The sequence below is a fragment of the Pseudogymnoascus destructans genome (assembly GCF_001641265.1).
Source record: "Pseudogymnoascus destructans isolate 20631-21 unplaced genomic scaffold scaffold_16, whole genome shotgun sequence".
Taxonomy (NCBI): Eukaryota; Fungi; Ascomycota; class Leotiomycetes; order Thelebolales; family Thelebolaceae; genus Pseudogymnoascus; species Pseudogymnoascus destructans.
The window spans coordinates 749,568-766,722 of record NW_020167535.1 but is presented as its reverse complement, the minus strand read 5'-3'; the positions used below and the strand labels follow the sequence as shown (position 1 = coordinate 766,722).

The following is a 17,155-nucleotide window of genomic DNA, read 5'->3' as shown; positions in this document are numbered from 1 at the left end:
ACCGCACCACGACCATTTACTACTGTTCTAACCTATCATATAAACTTTAATATAGTTAATACTGTAGTATGATGCTATTACTTCGATTATATTAATTTATAATACACCATTACTTTAATATTAAGGGGGGAATAACGTGCATGTATAACGAAAGTGCCAAACAAGCGAAAGAGCCAAAATATCGCGACTACCCCATAAGAATTGCGATAAATCCACCACAACAATATAAATAATTAAAACTACTCGGAGTCCTCTTCCTCAGACCTGTCTATTACAATCTGACAAGTGCGCGCATTGTGTCCAGTCTCACCACACTTGCCACAGCGACGTGCATGGGTTTCTTCCCTTGGCTTCCGACCACTACTTGCCCTTATTTCTTGCTCTACTTGCTGCACAACGTCCCTCTCGTCCTGTAGCTCCTGTGCTACCTGTTGACTAAGTGATCCTCCTTGCTGTAGTCGTGTTTTTTTAGCTCTCCGGCGCTTGCTTAGCACTTCATTTGCCTGTCGCAGGTTTTGGTTCTCTGCTTTTAACAATGCTAATTGGTGCATTATTTGCGATGCACCCTTTGTAAACTGGTCAACAGCTGCATAGATTGAGGTTGGAGAGCTATTTTGATGATGCGCAATTCAGTTTTTAATGAAAGTAGACTGTGATACAGCTTCAGTTGGGTTATTTGGTGTCTGAGAAACCCATGGTTGAGCGGTGTTTGGGCAAGAGGTTGGAGGTGTTGGCGTCTTAAACCTAAGGTCAAGTGTAGATATTACACTCTCAGGGCTAAATGGAAGAAGCCCAGCACCTCGGAACCCTCCCTGAATATTGCTTTCTGTCATTGCAATGTTAAATGCAGCGTGGAAGGCAGGAAAGAAGTCATCCTTAGTAATGTGAATAATATGAGCCCGCATCATATCTTTAATTTGCCGACCGTAAGCTCTCTTTAATGGGCCAAAACAGCCAACATCAAGTGGTTGGAGTATATGGGAAGAGTGAGCAGGCATACAAAGCATAATAATGTTGTGTTCTTTGCAGTACTCCTCAAACTTGTCTGAGTGGTGGCTCTCATGACCATCAAGGACTAACAAGCGATAACCACCAACACTCCGGGGCTTTGTGTGCTTCTCAAAATGCTGAATCCAATCCATACCTCTCTCGTTTGTAGTCCAGCCATTTGCAGTAACAGCGATTACCCAATCTGCTGGAAATCCGCTATTCTCATACCAAGATGCAAGGTGGTTTTTACCTGCCACAATGACAAATGGCGGCACTGCCCAACCTTGAGAACTAACGCCTTGGATTACTGTAACCCATTCCCGATTGCCAGGCTGCACCTTTTTTGCCTTTGCCCGCCCGTCTGAGCTCGTTACTACCGTTGCGCTTGAGATGACGCCCATCATAAACCCAGTCTCATCAAAGTTGTAGATATCTGCATTGTTGATGCCATACTTTAGAATTGTGCTCCATACAAGCTCAAACCAGCCACGAATGACTTCTGGATCTTCGCACTTAGCCCTCTGGTAGTCATATTTTTGCTGGAAGTGTGTCCGGAGCTCTACATGGCGCTTAACAAAGTTTGAAGCCCAACGTGACCCGACGCGTGGCGCGTCGCATGTTGCAATAGTCGATTTGCCATATCTTCAACAATAGACAACTGAGGAGGGAACCCTTTAGCAGCTAAGTCAAGTATATACTGAACAAGAACTGATTTGTAACGCTGACTTCTAAATGATAGAAGACACAGAGGTTCTCTTGCGTAAAGGTTTACTTATCAGAGGAGGCAGGGGATCAGACACAAAGGCTTCAAGTAACACGTTACTAGTATATAACAAATACTGTATTGAGTTGAGCACGAAGCTCCTATCTAAGGAAATACTATCTACTTATATAGTGGCGTCGTGCCTAGTGGACTCTTGGGAACTCACTCGAGTCCTCGGAGTCCTGGACTCTTAGGACTCTTCTCATCATCCTGCGAGTCCATCACGTGCCTAGTGGACTCCTGGGAACTCACTCGAGTCCTCGGAGTCCTGGACTCTTAGGACTCTTCTCATCATCCTGCGAGTCCGTCACGTGATACTTTCGGAACTACTATTCCCCGCTGCCCCTCCAGGTACCAGGGCCGGTCTCATGCGACCTCCCTCCTTCCTGTCCTGTAGTTGGCCAGCCTTCTTGTTCCGTCGTAACATGATTCCTCTAGGTTACTTAATTTCCGTAAGTTGGCTTGGATATCGCGTCGTGAAGGTACGCCTTGTAAACGGTGACGTAGCTTGCGGTGGTCTACGGAATAGATCCTAGCTGCAACTCGAAGGCGCAAATTTGGGTCGCTTTGCATAGCTTGGATAGCTAGCACTAATTTGCTTTCATCATTTTTATGGCGCATGTTTTGTTGTGGAGGAATTTAACATTTAATTGGGGGGGTTGGTCACCGCATGATTTTGGCACTTTTGCTTGTTTGGCTCTTTCGTTATACATGCACGTTAATCGTGATATATTCAAATATTATGTCTTATAGCCAATCTTTAAGTTCACCAATACATACACATATCTATAGTGATGTATTTTCTCTTGATGATCCTCAATCAAGCAACATAACACCTGAGGTTGAGTCCTCTCAGCCTCTAAGCAACCAATGGGATGGTCTAATTACAATCTGAGGTCTTAATGTGCTAAAGTGGATGCCTTCAAAAGCAGAACTATTCAATGACTGGTGGCATCATCAGTCCTGGTATAAAGAGCAACCAAATCTGTTTCTAAGTACTGATAAGCAAATCAATTGGGGGTCAACAGCTAGGACTTCAAATGTATGGAGAGACTTCGACCAAGGTGCTCGGAAATCAACTGGAGAGCCAATTGTTATTTGCCGGAAATGCTCTAGAATACTCACCCAAGTGTAAAGGGTGCAGGACAAGCACAATGAGTTCCCATCTTCGATCAGCTGGATGTTTGAGGAAATCATCTCACACTTCTACACTACATCAATCCAAGCTCCGCCTTTCAGGATCATTACCAGTAAGCATGATTACTATACTTATTACTATAAAATATGCCTAACTATTATTTAGACTATGCGCCAACCAGAAGATGATCCAAGGGAAGCTTTCTACAGTTTTGTTCTTGAGACTGTGGTATCCCTAAACATATCATTCCGATCACTTGAGAATCCTATATGGAGGGAGATGGCACTATGGCAGAACCAGAAATATCCACTTCCTTCACCAACAACCCTACGGCGGCGCCTTGATGTTATGGTAGGTAATGCACAACAGATTGCCCTTCATGGTCTTGCTCCTGGGTCGAGGTGTGCATTATCCCTTGACAATTGGTCTAGCCCTGGAACAAGACACTCCTTCATGGGTATTATGGCTACATTCATCACTGAGAAATGGGAATACCGTGAAGCTCTAATTGGATTTGAGTATCTCGATGGAGCCCATACTGGGAAAGACCTTGCGACTATTGTTCAGCGTGTTATATCTCAATATCACCTAGATGGTAGAGTTCATTGCATTACAACTGATAATGCAAGTAACTAATACTTCAATGATGACAATTATCAACGATATGATAGCTGAGTTATCGTCTGAGCCAACAAGATACCATGATGGACGTATTCATCATATCCCATGCTTTGCACATATTGTTCAGCTTGCACAGAAGGCTCTCCTTGGGTCAATTCGATTAAACCCATCAAACTCAGAGCTACAGATTGACTGGGATGACAATTCAGTAGACGAACTCAAAGATCTAAGTAAGGAAAGGTGTAATGGTGGGTGCACCAGATGTGAGAATCTAGCCACCCAAGGAAGGGATGAATTTACTAAGACAACACACTGTCTTAGGAAACAGAGCCAAAGGGTTGTATCTTAGACTATTCCACAATGCAGCAATCAGGCGTGTGATGTAGTGAAGTGGTTCAGACAAGTTGCAACAAATGTTGAGTCTGGGAACTCAGTGTCACGGTTCACCAAGGCATAGGGCGCCAGTTGGGTATTATGAATTAAACTCAATCTAGAGAAGAAAGGAAAGAGAAGAGGAGCACTCGAGCAGTGGCTCGATCTATATACAGCTATGTTGTTGTGGAGTGAATTCTCTTTAGCGAGACCAGTTCTGAGAATTCACTCCACAACTGAAAACTTCGCTCCAACCCTGGAAAGCTCCCCACACCCCTGAACCCCCACTCGAGCTGCAAGGCGCACTTGATATCGTAACACTACCCCCCCCCTACTCCAGAGTTGATCTCCTGATCAAGAAATCCCATTTTAAAAAAAAAACAATTGTCTCCAGCTCTCATTTTGGTTTCTGAGGGTATTTTCTGTGATATGCTTGGGTAACTTCTGGAGAATTTTCAAAGCTCTCTGCAGTATACCATGTCTCATCCGGTGGATAGTTCTTCCAAGCTGCCTTGTAGAAAAGCTTCTTTTGAATAACTTTTGAGTCGAGGATTTCGTCCACTTCCCACTCCTCTTCGCCATTGACAATGACTGGAGGCTCTGGCTCCTGTTGCTGCCCTTCGATTGCATCATTAGAGTCAAGTCTTAATAGATTGGCATGAAATACTGGATGAATCTTCATGCTGTTTGGAAGTTTGAGCCGATATGCAACTTGCCCAATTCGCTCTAGAATTTCAAAAGGTCCCACTTGCTTGTGGTCTAGCTTCTTTGATGGCCTCTGTGTCTTTATATTTCGAGTTGAAAGCCATACTCTGTCTCCCACTTGATAGCGTGGTGCAGGTTTCCTTGTCTTGTTCGCGAAATGTTCCATTTTTGCTTGCGAAAGCGTGATTTCATCCTGCAGAAACTCCCAAACCTTTGCCATGGTCTGAGCTATGTTCTTGTGCTCTTGTTTTGCTTCGTGATATGCTTGCTGCTCTGTATCGAAGCTCATTCTTGGTTCATAGCCCTTGTTCGCAAAAAACGCACTTGTCTTGGTTGCATCTGATGGCAAACTGTTGGCAGCAAACTCCGCCATGCACAAGTATGAAACCCAATTGTCTTGAAGATAGTTCACATGAGCTCGCAAGTAGCGTTCGAGCTCTGCATTGAATCGCTCAGTCTGTCCATCTGTTTCTGGGTGGAAGGCAGTTGAAAGTTTGGCTGAAATTTTCCAAATTTTGCAGAGCAAACTCCAGACTTCTGCAATGAACTGAGGACCTCTGTCTGATATTATCGAGTTTGGTAGACCATGGTGCTTCCATACATGTCGAAGTAAGAGCTGTGCTGTAGCTTCTGCAGTAGTCCCGTCTTGCCCAGCGAAACACAGAATGAAATGTCTTTCTTTCGTCAACCTGCATGCAACAACCAAGATAGCATTGTTCCCTTCACAGAGTGGTAATCCTGTCACGAAATCCATTGATATATCCATCCATGGTTGACTGTCAATAGGGATTGGTTGTAGAAGTCCATTGTAGGAATCTCGAGATGGTTTCGATCTTTGACAACTATGGCAGTTTTTGATATATCGAATTATTGTTTTGTCCATGTTTGGCCAGTAATAGTGCTGTTTCATGACTCGCAGCATCTTTCCAGCTCCTGGATGTCCCATAGAAGGTTGTTCATGAACTTCTCTCAACAAGTCCACCTGAATGGTTTCTGGCACCCAAACTCGATTTTGATATTCTAGCATGCCGTTTTTGAGTTCGCAATAAGCCAATGCAACCTCTTTGCTTGTTCGATCACCATTCTCAAGCTTCTGTAGTGTAGCCTTGCAGAATTTGTCTTCCAGTTGAGACTTTTGGATTTTCTCAAGAATTGTCATTTCTCTGATATGAGTTTCCACTGGAGCTAGCTGAGTTGTTTGGCCTTGTTCTTTGAGTTTCTGAATGTCTGGATGTAGCCTCGAAGGTGGTAGCAACACCTGAAGCTGTTGCTTTTGTCAATCATCCTCATCATTGCCTTCTGGTCTGTCACCAGGCCTTCGAGTCAAAGCATCTGCTTTTCCATTTTGCTTCCCAGGCCTATAGATGATCTGGAAGTTGTATCGAGAGAGGAATTCAGCCCATCGAGCTTGTCTTCTTGTCAGCTTCTTGGTGGACATGAAGTATTCCAAGCTTTTGTGATCAGACAAGACTTGGACTGGAAAATCTGTCCCTTCAAGTTCTGGTCTCCATGCTTCGAAACATCTGATGATTGCAAGCAATTCCTTGTCATATATCTCGTAATTGCATTCTGCAGGTGCTAGCTTTTTTGAGAAGTATGCAACTGGATGTAGAACCCCTTGATCATCTTTTTGTGACAAGACTCCTGATGAGATGAAGTCTGAGGAATCTGCTTCGACATAGGCTGTCTTGTTTCTATCGAAATGCCTCAAGACAGGAGCTTCTGTGACTGTTTGTTTCAACAGCTCGAATGCAGTTTGGCATGCATGAGTCCATTCGAATATCTGATCCTTTCTGGTAAGGTTCACCAATGGCCTCATGATGCTGGAGTAATTTCGGATGAACCTTCGATAGAAATTGCAGAATCCAATGAAAGCTTGCATATCCCTGAGCAATTTTGGAGTTCGCCATTCCAATATAGTAGAAACCTTTGCAGGGTCCATGCGAATGCCATTGACTCCCACAATGAGTCCTAGGAATTTGGTTTCTTGGACGAAAAACTCACATTTTGAGATATCTGCTTGCAGTCCAGCTTCTCGAAGCTTCTGTAGGACTTTCCTTATGTGCTCTGTATGCTCCGCTCGAGTAGCACTGTAGATAAGAATGTCATCCATGTATGCGGTGACGAATTGGTTGAGGTAATCCATGAGGGTTTCATTCATGTACCTCTGGAATGTTGCTGGACCATTTGTGAGTCCGAAGGGCATGACCTTGTATTTGTAGGATCCAAATCGAGTTCTGAATGTAGTGAGGTCTTCATCTTCTTCTGTCTGCATTCGAATTCGATTGAAGGCATGTCGAATTCGATTGAAGGCATGTCGAATGTCCAGTTTGGTGAGATATTTTGCTCCTATGACTTGGGCCAGTGTTTCATCAATGAGTGGTATGGGATATCGATCCTTTTTCGTCTATGGCATTTAGCTTCCTGTAGTCAACACAGAATTGAAGACCACCACCTGGCTTTCTCACAAACATAATGGGTGAAGAGTATGGGGCTTTGCTTGCTTCAATGAACCCTTTTGGCAAGTGCTCGAAGACATATTCTTCAACCAAATCAAGTTCTTCCTTTGACATATTCCAGAGTGGTGCATATCCCAGCTTTGCATCACCTTCGAGTTCAATATGATGGTCTGAAGGTCGATGGGGAGGTAGCTTGTCTGCTGCCATTTTTGAAAAAACATCCAAAAATTCATGAAATTCCTTCAGAAGGATCAGTCGAGAGTCAATTTCTTCAGTTTTGGTCTTGTTCTTGTGCTGGATTATGTCCTTCATTGATATAGCAAAGACTTGAGCTCCTCTTTGCTTCATGAGCATTCGAAATGGTGCTGCGCCAATCATTGCTATGGTGCAAGGTTTTGGTTTTTCCACTTTCGGAGCAGGTTCCGGAGGAGGCATTTCGCTTTCCCGAGAATGATAGAATGTTTTCCCAGCGAAGTGATGAATAATGGACATAGGCTTTCCACATGCTCTCCCACTTGTAGTCGAGGATATATAGCATGTGTGATAGCAGGGGCAGCCTCTCCATTGAATCCTTCAACTTGTTTTGGCTTCACAAGTTCGACTGGGGCTATCCCTTCGATTTCACATATTCTTTCTGCATCAGCAGCATTAATGAAGTTTCCACCTGTGGCACCAGTATCGATCAATGCATGGACAATAGCTTTGTATTTTCCTATTCTACAAGTAGCTAAGAAAGGGGTGTCCGGATCAAAACTGGATCTCGAGGAAGAAGCTGCAATTCTGGCTGCACTGCCTCTAGTGATGACTTGTCTAGAGGCTATTCGTTTTCTGAATCGATGATAGACTCAGCTGTAGATACCTCATTCACTTGAGCTTTGAGCTTCTGGGGACAGTCTCGAGCTCGATGTCCATTTTGTCAGCATATGAAGCATTTCCCAAGTTTCATGAGCATTTCTTTTGCTGGATCTTGATGCGGTGGTCGATACAGCTTCTGCGTCTTGTTTTGCATGTTCGAATCCATTGTAGGTTGAGGGATTGAAGTTCAAAGTGCCTGGCCCTGATTTTGAGTTTGGCCCATGTTGTTCGAAAATGACTTTGGCTTCCTTTTGTCTTCTTGTTCCTTGATCCGCTGAATGTTCTGGTCGATGAGCATGCATTTCTTTGCAAACTCGTGAAGTGTAGTAGCTCCAACTTCAGCCACTAAGGCTTTCTGCATCTGTTGGTTGACTTTGAAGCGCAAGTCATCCAGCAAAGTTTCTTCAGAGTAATCAAGCTCTGTCGTGAGCCTTTGGAACTCAGCCCAGAACACTGCAAAGGTGTTGTTTCTCTGATACAGCTTTCGATACTCAGTTTGAGCTGTGTGCCTTCGATCGGGATCACTGAAGACTTTTTCCAAAAGTTCGAGAATTTCTTCTGCTGTCTGCAATTTGTTTGTAGAGTTTGGTCGAAGCCTTGGATTGACATGTCGAACTGCCAGTCCTCCCAGTCGACTCTGAATGTAGCTCATTTGTAAAGTCTGTGTTGGAAAATGATCAATGTTGGCTTCGAGCTTGAGGCGAATTTTCACAACCCAGTCTTCAAATGCTGGCTCTATCCCATCTGTGAGGATTGGAGGGTCTGGAATCCGAGCTGACAGTCGACTGTGAGAGTGGTGTCCTGGTTCATTCTTCAGAGCTTGTTGGGTTTGCTTTTCAAGATATTTCTGAATTGTTTGTTGCTCTGTGATTTGTTGCTCGTTGCTCTAGATCAGTTCCTGTAACTGGAGAATGGCATCATCCTTTTCAGCCAGTATCGAATTTGAGTGTTGCGAGGCGTTTGAGAAACCCAAGGATCAGCGTCTATAGAGGGGGGTCCTGTAGGTGTAGGAGTCCGCAACTTGACGTCTAGCTTTGAAATGATTACTTGCGGATCAAAGGGCACTAAACCAGCTCCGCGAAATCCAGCTTTGGCGTTTTGAGTTGTTATTGACTGGTTATAAGCTGCGTGGAAAGCTATAAAAAACTCAACCTTTGTAATATGGTTTATATTGTTACGATATCAAGTGCGCCTTGCAGCTCGAGTGGGGGTTCAGGGGTGTGGGGAGCTTTCCAGGGTTGGAGCGAAGTTTTCAGTTGTGGAGTGAATTCTCAGAACTGGTCTCGCTAAAGAGAATTCACTCCACAACAACATAGCTGTATATAGATCGAGCCACTGCTCGAGTGCTCCTCTTCTCTTTCCTTTCTTCTCTAGATTGAGTTTAATTCATAATACCCAACTGGCGCCCTATGCCTTGGTGAACCGTGACATAAAACTCAATCTCTCTTATACCTCTTTTCCTGCTCTTTGAGCTGAACCCTCTTCTGAAATCGAAATCGAAATCCACTCTTTGAAAACCCCAGAACCAGAAACCTTATCCTGAAGTCGATTCCAGGACGATCTCCAGGCAACCCCTCAAAGTTGGCTTTCGACAGTCAGCTCGACACACACACACCACCTTCGCAAGTCAGACCTTTTACAACGCTCCCTCAACAAGAATATAACTGTGAGGGAAGTGCGCTCCTCTCGAGTGGCTCCTACGGCCAACAACTGCACAATAGGGCCTTTGGCAATATGTGTCTGACTTGACGATATAAACCGAAATTGAAATAGCAACTCGCTATGGCTTATACAGCTGAAGAAAAAGCTGCAATGGCAGCTCGAAATGATCCAGAACAAGACCAGGAATCCCTGGCAGAAGGAGCATCAATTCCAAGCTCTGCAAACCAAACCAATGAACTTCATGATCCTAATTTCAAATCCAAAACCTTCCTTCACACTCTGGGCAAAACAGCTCAAGAGAGACATGAATCTATACTTGCAAATCGACATGAAAAGGCTGAATGGAATGTTGAAACGTTTGACGAATTCCAGAAACTATCTGCCGCCAACCAGAAAATGGCATGGACTTTGCACAAGAACATTCTTCCTCTCTCACAGACTACTCTAGTTAAAAATTGCATTGCACGGCACCAAGGAAGCTCGCCAACCCCCATTTTTGCTACTGTTACTGCATTAGCTAAAGGGACAGAGATTTTGGCACATGAAATGACTTTATTGTCAGCTGAAGTCCGCACCCTTCGAGCAGCAAACGAAGCTCTTAGCAAACGCCAGAGGGCTAAAAAGTCTTGTGTCCGTCAAGGGTGTGCACTTTCTGTAGGGGATGCACATGATGATTTGTCCCAAAGGGCAGTTATGGAGCAAATAAATCGCGAGAAGCGCTCTGGAGGGGTTGGTAGGAATGAGGGGCAACCAGGTGTACGACATTGTGGCACTTGCGGGGGGGCTGGCCATAATGCACGAACTTGTCAGGAGGTCATAGAAGTACTTAGCTCATCAGATTCTGAATAGTTTTAGTTTTAATACATGTTGTGGTTGTTTAATTATACCTTACAGTGGTGGGTATAAAAAAGTTTCACGACTCGGTGATATTCACGACTCGGTGTACAACCACGTTAAATGCAATTACTATAATTATTACTATAGATCTATATTACGCCATGACTCCCGGATTTCCCGGCTAGACTGGGACTTGTTACTGACTTGGCTTAACTCAATTGTTTCGACCATTTCCCTATAAGGTGACTGGGCCCTATTGTCCTCCTTTGGCCTTGTAAGTGAAGGTAGGGTGTAATCACACCCATCGTGGCTTGGGTAGCTGTAACGCTGACTTCTAAATGATAGAAGACACAGAGGTTTCTTGCGTAAGGTTGACTTGACAGAGGAGGCAGGGGATTAGACACAAAGGCTTTCCAAGTAACACGTTACAGTATTGTAAAGAATACTATATTGAGTTGAGCACGAAGCTCCTATCTAAGGAAATACTATCTACTTATATAGTGGCGTCGTGCCTCATGGGTTATCTGGATAGTTGGCGGATAGCTAGATATTCAGGATAGTTCGTGGATAGCTCAACTATCCAATATCCACTAGTTTCTGCAACTATCCATTAGCCCCATCACATGGCAGCCTACCCCGCTTCCCACTGTGACTCACACGTCACATTACTAGGCCCTGGCCCTGTAACCATGACATCATGTTACTGTAGCCGTAACATCCAGGGAATAGTCTTTCGTTCTCTTTCCACCATTTTAATGGTGGCTGATGGGAGGGTGCTAATAAAAGTTAGTAGTGATTACTATAATTATTACTATAAACTTACGGAGGGCAAGGTATCACTCAATCTCTCCTCCTATCTTCATTTTGACTAATGGAATTATAGCTCCGCTTCCGATTTAACATTAGAGCCATTGGGTCCTTGTCTAGTTTCATGTAGTTTGACTGGTGCTGCTTCGATCTTTCTTGGTTTGCGTAATGTTGTGTGTATAACGCCCGGAATTCCTTCTCAAAATGCCCCCGCCAGTTTTTATTAGGATTCAACCAACAATAATCAGGGTTAAACACTTCCATCTTTAACTGTGGAGATAGAATAGCACCAAAAGCGTAGAAGTTACCAATACCTGTACAAGATAAGCTATAATACTTATCAAGCTTTTGTACAGCTTTATCAATAGCTTTTAAGAGCTTTGGAATCCATGGATCTTGTAATGGTTTAAGCCGGCGGGTACACTCCTCAAGCCCTTCAAATAGCTCATCATATGCTGGGAGAACAAAGCCTAGTCGTGCACCACTTGCTATACCTATATTTGAAGTCCAGAAGCTAAACTGGCGAGTAACATCAATAAGGTAGGTGATATGTTTCCACTCTTCTGAAGTAATATGGAAGATAATAGCTGGAGTAAACTCAGTTGTAAACTTATTTACTGCTTCCTGGAGTAGGACCGCTCGTAGCATCATATGTAGTGTTGAATCCCACCGGGTTGACACATCTTGGATAAGTCGTAGGACTTTTGCTCCATCTTTAATGCATTGTCTTTGAATTCCCATAAATCGCTCTCTTCGCTGTGAGCTAGAATTCACAAAGACAGCTAGCTTCCGAAGCTAGTATAGTATTAGTTGTGATTACTATAATGATTACTATAAAGATACCTTGGCAAGTGTCCATGGAAGGCCCTTTTTGTCATACTGACATTCGTTGCACTCAGTTTGCTATCAAACTCAAGAGCAAACTTGGAAACCTCCTTGTTACGGCTATAGTAACATGATGTCATGGTTACAGGGCCAGGGCCTAGTAATGTGACGTGTGAGTCACATAACGTGACGTGTGAGTCACAGTGGGAAGCGGGGTAGGCTGCCATGTGACGGGGCTAATGGATAGTTGCAGAAACTAGTGGATATTGGATAGTTGAGCTATCCACGAACTATCCTGAATATCTAGCTATCCGCCAACTATCCAGATTACCCATGAGGCACGACGCCACTATATAAGTAGATAGTATTTCCTTAGATAGGAGCTTCGTGCTCAACTCAATATAGTATTCTTTACAATACTGTAACGTGTTACTTGGAAAGCCTTTGTGTCTAATCCCCTGCCTCCTCTGATAAGTAAACCTTTACGCAAGAGAACCTCTGTGTCTTCTATCATTTAGAAGTCAGCGTTACACTCCTCCTCAAACCTACAAGTCACTATACATATTTTGGCTTATCACACCAACAACAAGAGCAATACTACTCAACGATTGCTACAACCATCTATGATTCATTACACGTCATCGCTCCTTAGTTACTGGGCCGATATTACCACATAGCATATCTCTACAACCCTCTATGATTCATTACATGACATCACTCATACTACCACATGACATATCTCTACCAACTAGAGGCCTAGGAGCATGAACGATAGCTCTAAAAGCTCCTACGAACCTCTATGATTCATTACATGTCATCACTCTTTAGTTACCCACAAGATTGGTTAAGTTATGACATAATTTGTCTATAGGGGTACTCTGACCTTGGACCTCCTTTTACTTCCTATAGGCTACGAACCTAAGAGATGGTTCTATGGGATTCTCTTACGTCGACTACAGTTACCAAGCCTGGTAAGTCATGGAAAGTCTTGGAAAATGAGAGAACTACACTCCTTTAGCATAAATAGGATTGCCCTTTCCTTAAGAAAGGGCAAGCAGACAATACAGTAAATCGACTATCACATACTTCCACGTCTTTTCCAAGCTTCCAAGCATTCATCTTGTTACTCCTTGTTTCTGAAAAGTCAGTGAGGTGTTAACCTCTGACTTACCCCTGAGTGTTACAATATCAAGTGCGCCTTGCAGCTCGAGTGGGGGTTCAGGGGTGTGGGGAGCTTTCCAGGGTTGGAGCGAAGTTTTCAGTTGTGGAGTGAATTCTCAGAACTGGTCTCGCTAAAGAGAATTCACTCCACAACAACATAGCTGTATATAGATCGAGCCACTGCTCGAGTGCTCCTCTTCTCTTTCCTTTCTTCTCTAGATTGAGTTTAATTCATAATACCCAACTGGCGCCCTATGCCTTGGTGAACCGTGACATATATGATCCTTAATAAAGGTCTCAATTTGACGCCCATACATGCGTTTAAGAACACTAAAGCACCCAACATCAAGTGGCTGAGTTAGGTGAGACGAGTGAGGAGGTAGACAGAGAGTTATGATGTTGTTTGCTTTGCAATATTCCTGAAACGCAGCTGATTCGTGACTTTCATGCCCGTCTAAAACCAACATCCGATATGGTCCTTTTGCACGACTGCAAGTATGTTTATCGAAGTGATGAAGCCATTCTAGACCTGTCTCGTTGTTGGTCCATCCATTGCTTGTTGGTTTAATTACCCAATTGTGAGGAAGGCCGCCTTCAGTATACCAACTTGAAAGGTGACATTTCCCTTGAACTACTAAAAACGGAGGGATACTCCCGCCTTCAGCATTCACACAAACAATTGCTGTAGCCCATTCCCGATTGCCAGGCTGAACTGCCTTGCCTCTGCCACGTCGATCGGCGCGCGTAACAACTAAAGCTGAGCTAATAACGCCCATCATGAAGCCCGTCTCGTCAAAGTTGTAGAAATCGCAGTCTTGGATGCCGTACTTTGCTCTCATGTTCTGCACAAGTTGAAACCACGCTCCAATAAGCTCAGGATCTTCGCACAAGGCTCTTTGAAAGTCATAAACGCGATTAAAACGTGTCTTTAACTCGGGGCGGCGTTGTATAAATCGATATGCCCACCGCGTCCCAACGTGCTTTCCCCCACGCGATTCAAGGATATAATTTGCCATATCCTCCACACTAGCAGGCCGAGGCGCAAATCCTCTTGCATCCATATCCAATATATTTCGAATAATCACTTCCTCTTCTAGCTCAGTCAATTTAAGACTATTGGCTTTGGTTTCGCGTCGAGAAGGTCGGCCGGCCATTCTATCAGTAAGCGTAGAATAAGGCACTTTATATAGTATTGATGCAGACCTGCGATTAAGCGATTTACATGTTTGAAGAGCCTCAATAGCTAGAATGATTCGCGCTTCTTGGGTTTGGATTTCCATTGGTAGTTGTGGAGGAAACGCGTGTTGAAGTTCGTAGGTAGCTAAGTAGGGAAAAGTTCACGACTCGGTGACATTCACGACTCGGTGTACAACCACGTTACTACAAATTACACATGGAAAATAAGTCATTATATAGAATATTTACACGTCATTGTCAACTAACCCAGTCATCACGTGATGACAGTCTTGGCAGACCGACGGGGAACCGCGGTTTATGAGCTTCAGACCGGACTGTGGTCCGGTCCGGTTTAGGTCCCCCGACGGGGTCGGTCCCTCGTGGCGCACACTACTTACGGTTGTGAAGAAGATGAAAGAAAGAAGGGTTTTGAAAATTAGAGTTTGTATATATAGTTTGGCTTTTCGGCGGTACCGAAAAAGAGTGTGAATTGGCGCGTAGCACCGAGTGAATCTGAGAGCTTTAATGGGACAGTAATAAGGAGTGAAAACCACAATAGTAAGGTAGGAAATCCATCATCAAATTTACCTTTACGCCCGCTACCTCTATAAGTTGACCAATAGGAGACATTACTTCTACAACAGCTTCGGCCGCAACACGACGAGCGCTCAATCGTTCGGTGTGTGCGTATTTGGCATTGAAGCGTATGGGCTACAGCTTTACTTCACCTTCGGATTTTGATATTGAGGCTCAACTGTGATCTACGGAAGCGTGGGGCATCACGTGTTGGTTCAGTACGAAAGAGGGTTAGGGCTTAGTCATGGGTGTGGCTGAAAACACGATTCGGATTCCTCATCGTGATTCCCGGCACAGAATTGGATTTCTTGGTCTGGAACCAGCGAACGGGGCCGGGGTATGCTAGTAGGCTGCCGTCAACCTTTTGAAATCCTTTTGAAATTCGAAAACCGAGCAAGCTTATTTCTTATGACCTTGTCAAGCAAAATATTTTTACGTTAGGTAATATTTTACCGTATATACATATATTCGGCATCTATATAAATGATTGTAATTCTTCAGCTACAGCCTCAGCTTCCATCATGTAACATGAGAATTCTTTTTAAAAAAAAAAAAAAATTAATGCACGTGCTTCTATCTCGCTTCTGGCTTGGTAAAATGAGACCTCGGGAAACTGGCCCCGACTTTGCACTCAAACCACCATGTGCTTGCTGGCTGACGCCCAAATTTTCTGTCGTATACAAAAATATAAGCATAGCTGATGCATTTCAAAGAAGAAAAATGCAAAAAGTATGGGGTCTTGCCCGAGATCGAATCGGGGACCTCTCGCAAATTGTAGCTGTAGGGTGAGCCCTAAGCGAGAATCATACCACTAGACCACAAGACCCGTTGTTAATTTATGATAGGGCCAGACTATGCGGTCTTATAACCCAAACACATGTATAAGATCTAGTTCCAGATTAGGTCGATTCTATAACTAGCAGTAAATTATATATATCCACCACGGTTCTACCAGTACAGAAGGACAGCTATACAAGCTAACGTATATATATTTTATATTTGTCCATTAATGAACGACTTTCTCTGTGCTCAATTTCTGATGACACAGGGGCTCGACTCTCCACCAAGAAACGGCCACTTACATTTTCAGTAGCGAAGCACAAGACAAACTTAAACACCACCAATATCTCAAGAAACGGATACCGGGATAATGCAGAATCATATGGCAGCAGTTTCGAGAGGACACCCAAATGGAAAAGAGGTCGCAGTAGTTTGAAGAAAAGTACATTTTATAAACCCCTATGCTAATGGTACAATATCTTCCGCCCCGGCAATGCTTCTATTCCAACATGATGCTTCCTAGATATACAGTGGTGCCAGTTTACTCCATCGTAACCTTGGCACCAAGTCCCTTCAACAGCTCCACAATCTTGTCTGCCTCCTCCTTTGGCACAGCTTCCCTCATCATCTTCGGTGCCGACTCAACGAACTTCTTCGAATCCACCAAGCTCAGGCCAAGCATGCTCTTAATCTCCTTAATAATCTTTGGCTTCGAGCCAGCCTCGAAAGAGTCGAGCTTGAGGTTGAAGAGGGTCTTCTCGGCTTGTACTGGAGCGGCCTCCTCCTCGACTGCGGCGGCTGGGGCTGCTGGACCGGCGGCGAAACCTCCCATTGGCATATCTGGGATGTTGAGGCGGGTCTAAGGAGAATGTGTTAGTTATATAGACCAAGTTTGAGATAATGGATGTATGCGCTCTGGTGGTCTTGGGGAACCCGCAAAAAGTTCTAGAGGAACATGCGGTCTTCGTCTGAGCTATCTCAAATGCCCGCAGAATGTGCATCTCACCTTAAGGGTAGAGACAAGGTCGGCAGTCTCGAGAAGAGTCAATTGGCTGATCTGGTCAACGATCGTGGAGATCTTTGGGTTGGTCGCAGCCTCTGTCGAGTTCCATCGCCATTGGGCAAGCGTCGCAGATGCAACTCTAACTCCCCCCGCGGCCCTCAAGGAGCGAACGGCACTTCTGGCCGCGAATTGGCAGGATAAAGACATCGTGGGGTGTGTGAAGGAGGGCGTAATTAAGGTATCTCGTGCAGTAACAATCGACACGCGCGGCTTGAAGAAATTCGAGGTTCCGTCGGCCACTAGCGGCAATTTGGACCTGGTGGAAGCGGCCGCTTGATGGTCCGTGCATGCCATTTTCCATCGATCTCCAAAAAAAAGTTCAGATACAGCGGCGATAACAAACCAACTTCGACATTGAGTGGTGC

The 17,155-nt window shown here is 44.3% G+C and overlaps 1 protein-coding gene and 1 non-coding gene across 2 annotated transcripts; both read right to left on the bottom strand.

Annotated features, from left to right (window-relative positions):
* Positions 1-15,681: 15,681 nt before the first annotated feature.
* Positions 15,682-15,774, bottom strand: VC83_06002 (the record flags this gene model as incomplete). The annotated part of the gene is made up of 1 exon: positions 15,682-15,774. It is a non-coding gene; the product is annotated as a tRNA-Pro (tRNA).
* Positions 15,775-16,180: 406 nt separating this feature from the next.
* Positions 16,181-16,990, bottom strand: VC83_06001 (uncharacterized protein). The gene is made up of 2 exons (XM_024469608.1): positions 16,734-16,990; positions 16,181-16,586 (listed from the first exon to the last, which is right to left on the bottom strand). Exons 1-2 carry the CDS (start codon positions 16,935-16,937, stop codon positions 16,269-16,271), a joined length of 522 nt encoding a protein of 173 aa, XP_024322347.1. The 5' UTR covers positions 16,938-16,990; the 3' UTR covers positions 16,181-16,268.
* Between the last annotated feature and the right edge of the window lie 165 nt (positions 16,991-17,155).